This window comes from Saccostrea echinata, unplaced genomic scaffold (genome assembly GCF_033153115.1).
Source record: "Saccostrea echinata isolate AGI-Se365-2 ecotype Australia unplaced genomic scaffold, CSIRO_AGI_Sech_v1 ptg000009l, whole genome shotgun sequence".
Classification (NCBI taxonomy): Eukaryota; Metazoa; Mollusca; class Bivalvia; order Ostreida; family Ostreidae; genus Saccostrea; species Saccostrea echinata.
This window is the reverse complement of record NW_026889758.1, coordinates 11,037,429-11,043,338: the sequence shown is the minus strand read 5'-3', so window position 1 is coordinate 11,043,338 and position 5,910 is coordinate 11,037,429. Positions and strand designations below refer to the sequence as shown.

The window sequence follows — 5,910 nt, the reverse complement described above, 5'->3', positions numbered from 1 at the left end:
TACTGTGAGATTGGAGGTTTAGGTTCTGTGATCTCCATAACCTACAGAAATGACACTTTGAGATGGAATCTGGTAGTCATAGCAAACATTTCCTTCCAATATAATTTTTGTAATAGGGCTGATAAATATGTAAAGTATTTACCTCTACGCTTGCTAAAAGTACTGAATGTCTCTGAAAATAACAAAAATTGACCCTTTTAATGCAGCAACTACTTATTCTGTGATCAGATTCCATCTTGTTCATTATAAATAAAACTTGGTACAACAACTAAAACAACAATAGCTGAAAAGAGTGTCAAAAAGAAGAAACATAGAAAAGCAATGCGATCTGCAACTTGAGCAACTTGCTTCCATTCATCGATAATCTCATACTCCATCTCAGCTTTGTTTGATTGAGATACTATAAAGCTCAGGTTCCTCATGAGTTCCTCTACATTTGACAGTTTGACTTGTGGTTGGCTCGATGAACCGTTTTCAAAAACATTCTCTTCCTCCATGCGTTTTAGCTTAGCGCGTGACGATCTTCCGTTTTTCTCAGATTGTTGATTCTGTTTAGTATGGATAAATAACGATGAACTCTCTGTAAGATCTTGACTGGAAAAGGCTCCAGGCAAGATTTTTCTCCGTTTTGAATATTTCTGACGTCGACAACATGTGCATTTGAGCAAATTTGAAAGAAATCCAAGTACAAATATTCTAATCCATCGTGGAACTTTTTGTGGTTGAGGCCCAGGATGATGAAGTTTTAATATAAACACTGTTACAATCACACAAATTGATGATGTTGACATGGAAATTGTTAGATATATACCTAAGTATTTAAACAACAAATGATAAAAATGAATCGATAATTGCAATGAATATAAAATTTCAATAAAAGTTTTCAACGATTAGTATTTCAAAACATAGATAATACAGAAAATATATGCTAAAATTTAATATTTCTTATATATATTTCAAATAGAACTTAAATAGATCCGCATAACATAGACGCCAATCAATGGTACTTATAATTTGCCTCTCAAGATATGAATACAAACCTATCAAGGGAACAAACTCTGAAGTCTGGGGCATGCTCTCTGCGACTACCAACAGGAATACCGAGTACGACAGGAGAACAGTTATATTTAGTGTTATTTTTTCCCCGGCATCAGACGGTAACCAAAAAGTGAGACAGCTAAGAATATTCAACCAGAAACAGGGAAATATAATGTTAAGTACATAATAAAGTATCCTGCGTTGTATGACAATCAAGACTGTTACATCCGGGTATATCTCACTACTGATTGGATACTTGGTCTCATGACGTTCAATAGAGTGACCAATCAGAAGCCACTCTCCGTTTGAAGTATAGCCTACAACATCTACAGAACCGTTGGTGGCCCTGATGTCCACTTGGGCTTTATCGTACGTCCATGAACCGAATTTAAGTTGGCAGTTCTGTTTATCGAAAGGAAAATATGTGATATCAACTTTGCACGAACTTCTTAGTTTTGATGGTGGAGACCAGAATATTTCTCCGTTATTGTACACCATGGCGTTGATGGGCATGAAACCGGAAGTATAGTCATCTGCACTAGATTCATTGAAAAAAACATTATTTATACTTTGATTTTAATTATATTTATGCTTATTAATTGTTGTATTTTTTCTAGAAGAATATGAAAAATTTTATTCAGCAATTTAACAAAAGAGTTTACAGCGTATGTTTACATTTATTCCCCCATCAAATCTTGGGGATATTCAGGAATCACCTTGTCCGTCTGTCTGTGCAATCGTCCATAACTATACCTACAAACCTAAACTTTACTTTTCTAACAAAGAAACACTGAAAGCTCATACTTGAAACAAAGATTGCTTTTGACATGAGGGGATGTTGACGCAAGGTCATTTAGGCATGTTCAATGCCAAAAAGTTTCAAATTCATGTCCTGACCATTACTTTCTAATGATTACTTAAAGATTACTTTTAAGCTGAGGGTGTATCAGGACGTAACTAAAAGGACATTTGGTTTAGGTTACTTGCTTGAGAAGGGAGGGTGTCTCCTGATTTATACATAAGGTCATTTGAGCAAGTGTAAGGAACCTGCTAGAAAGTGTCAAGGCCATGACTTCCTTATAAGGAAACTTGGAAACTCATACTCCAAACACAGATTACAAATGAAATAATGGTTTGTCAGGACCTTGACCCAGATAATTTGAGCAAGTTCAAAGTCACCAGCAGAAAAAGTATGAATCGCAACTTTTCAGGCCTTCCCGACAAAGTCAAAAAATTTACATCACCGGATGTTAAAATATGTATTAAATGGAATCACTTCCTATTTCTTAAGGTATTGGATAGACAGAGTGGAGTGTCCCTTCTGTAGCATATTTAAGTTAATATCTTTACATTTAATGAAGTTTAGCTCCATGCACACCCAACAGATAAGAGATCACCCTTCATCTATTTCAATGTATATGAAAAGGGGATTGTCATGGACGCTGCATAACACATTCGAAGTTGTTTTTCCATTTCTCAGAAAGGACGAAGAAGTTGCGATTGAAAAGGTGTAAAATTCGTGACCGGTCCATAATTTCCTAATGGAAAAATATTGAAATTGATTCTGTGAACAAATAATTTTTGCTCATGAGCTGAAGATTTTTTTTTTGTTCTTGAACGAAGGACATTTGGAAAGTTTGATGTCACTTTTAGAAAAGTGTATAATTCTTGCCAGGGCATATCTTGTAATGAAGTAACATTGAAATCTTATTCTTGGCACAAAGATTTTTCATGAGCTGAGGCTGTTTTAAGACCTTGACTCAAGGTCTATAAGCCAAGTCTATTCCACAACTGTGTTAGAGAGAACCATTGTTTTTTGTGGAGAGGGTATAATTTTGTGAACTTGCTCAGATTTCTCTAGTTCCATCTTAATCAAGACGATTATATTAAATACATGTTTTTAAATGCATCTTTTTTTTAATTATATGCTCAGTATTAATCAAATATTTAATCAGAATTTAAATCTTCTAATCATGACTTTTGGGGTTTTTTATGGTAAACTACAGGGTATCAACCCTAAAATTTTAATGAAAGAGTTTCAACAAAAATATCTTTTTATAGCTTATAATAGATACATTGTATGTTGGAGAATCCTGCATCTTAATCTATACTAGGGGATCAATTATCGATGAAAGAGCAATTATCTCCTCTTAGAAATCCCAATCACATTGATGAATGGAACATGTCAAATTGTAAGATAGTTTCTCTTCAAGATCGATCTTGTAAAAACTCTTTGCATCAAGAACGCTTTTCACCACTATGAACAATATGACATTGATAGAAAGATCTGGTGGGAATTCAATCAGGAATCACCAGATACATGCCATTTTTGCCAAAAACTCATGTTGATAAAATAAAGAGAAACAGAAGTTTTTGCAGACTTTTACTTTTCTCTATTTCTTTTTTTAAAATTATCTTTTGCGTCTCTTTTTGAAAATTGTCTTAGCTGAAGATTAAGAGAGGTAAGGGTTTATTTATTGCTCTTTTGATTAAACCAAAATATTTCCTGCAGAAATTAGTCTATGTGTGTGGTATATACACTTAAAATACAATCAACCAAAGTAAAGATGTATGTATACTTTTATTAACTAGGCTTTGCATTATCAAAGAAATTTAACTCGATATTTTCTTACTTTTTCATCGGTTCATACATGTAGGAATAGTCATTTTTTAAGCACTGCATATGTTGGGAGTTTACAGTCTCAATCAGAACTATTTTATTTATTTTCTTTTCAAATGTTTAAGTTATAATTAATAGATTTTAAGGCAATATTATACTTGACCATAGTCTTAAATTCCTTAGTTCTAAATTCATATACACCGTTCACGGTAGCTCAGTTGGTAGAGCGCTCGCTCCGTGATCGGGAGGTCGTGAGTTCGAATCTCGGCCGCGACTGACCTCAGTCGATAAAAAATGGGTAGCAACTGTTCCCTCGCCATGCGCTCGGCACTTTGAAGTGAAAGTTGCGGGTCCTTCGGATGAGACCTTAAAAACCGAGGCCCCGTGTCACGGCAGGCGTTGGCACGATAAAGATCCCTCACTGCTCAATGGCCCTGAGTGCCGAGTAAACGTCAAAATTTGAAGCCCTTCACCGATATATGGTGACCTCTCTATATGAGTGAAAAATTCTCGAATGGGACGTAAAACAACATACAATCAATCAATCAATTTAAATTCATATACAGTCATCACTGTTACTTACTTGTTATACAATACGACATCAGGAAGCCAGAGAAGACGTGCTGGAACTCTTAGGTTGTACAAACCACTATAACCACTCGTGTTCCAGCGAATTCTGTCATCAATCCATTTCTAAACCAAATATAAAGGATGGAATCAATCCTCAGTTTAATTAATGAAATCCGTCATTCACTAGTTAAAGAGTTTGTATATGTGATTCCTTTCTTCTCACGTTTGTGAGAGATAATGCTTTTATCTTTATTAAATTAGTCAAAAAGGACTGAAAATCATTCATATATTAATCAATATGAAATATAATTTATTTCTTTATTACAATAAAAGTATCGTTTAGTAACAATTTTGCAAAGATCTTAAAGATGCTTAAGTGTTGCATTTTATGTTATATCTAACCAATTTTTTTCAGGATATTGAATTGACTGTATGAGTTGCACATTTCATATAAAGAAAGCAAAATTTGACAAGGTCTTTTTACAATACGCATGTCTATATATTTGTTTAGAGAGAGCATAAGGATAGAATCAAGAAGAAAGTTTTACAATAAGACATACCACGAATTCGCCGACAGTAATGCTCCATACTCCTTCAGTTTCTAGATTTTATCATAACTATTACAGATTATATCTTTATCTCAATATTAAAAATAAATTATCAACATAACAATTCGCATTTTACTATCCAAGAAAAATAATAAAATGAATAGCTTACATGGACCAGCCAAGCATTTGTAACCAAAACTTGGTTTTTCTCGTCCTGTAAAAGATTGCTTTCATTAGAGATATCAAATGGAACAAATGTGTCATAGGAGTATTGTTAATACTCTAAGAAGTCGTTATTTTGATAGAAATGCTATTCTAAGAATATTAGATATTAAGATTTACATAAAACATTTATCATCTTTGACATAATAGACTTCATCTGACCTGTGCTATTTGGAAAACCAATGTTAAATTTCAGTATCACCTGAAACTGTATATGTAATCTTATTTTACAAACTTTCAGACAGTTTTGATAGCCTTACCATGTCCACAATTTGTATCAATGTAAATCCAAAATCTATCAGGACATTCTTAGAGGCGTTGAAAACTGGCCTCACACTCTTGTCATAAACCTCCATGTCAAAGAGACCCAAGTCAGCTAGTAATTTCTGTTCGTCGGAGAACAATTCTTGTTCAGAAAATAAAAATTGGACGTGAATAAGCAATGCTATCAAAATTAACACCATCTTCGACTTTTCTGCTGTCCCCTCCTTTAAGACGAATTTATCATATGCAAGAAATATGCCCTCAAATTTCACAGTTATTGATTCCAATATTCCTTAGCCTCTTAATAAAACATGCGGATAAAATCTCTCGAAAACATCGCTGTAAACAGTATTGCATGCAAAGATCAAAAACGTTATCCTTGTACGTTGTCACTTTTATAGAATCATCCAACACCCATCACATAAAATACATCAGCATCACAGCGGAAACCAGATTCAGAAGTCATGGTCATTTAAGCTTGTATTGGATATCACAAGCCTTGCCTAATCTAGACATAACTTTCTTTTAATCAAAAGAATGGGTTTAGAATAAAGTCACGTTTGACAAGATAATGAGAATGCTTCAGGCTTCCGACACTTGGGTTGTAGGGAATATCGAACATTGCCTCTCCATGTTGCTCGAAATACA

General features: G+C 34.0%; 1 protein-coding gene across 1 annotated transcript; it reads right to left on the bottom strand.

Moving 5' to 3' along the window:
* Positions 1–224: 224 nt before the first annotated feature.
* LOC133183986 (neuronal acetylcholine receptor subunit alpha-2-like) lies at positions 225–5,523 on the bottom strand. The gene is made up of 5 exons (XM_061318860.1): positions 5,259–5,523; positions 4,946–4,990; positions 4,242–4,351; positions 1,041–1,576; positions 225–757 (listed from the first exon to the last, which is right to left on the bottom strand). Exons 1-5 carry the CDS (start codon positions 5,460–5,462, stop codon positions 225–227), a joined length of 1,428 nt encoding a protein of 475 aa, XP_061174844.1. The 5' UTR covers positions 5,463–5,523.
* Positions 5,524–5,910: the final 387 nt, after the last annotated feature.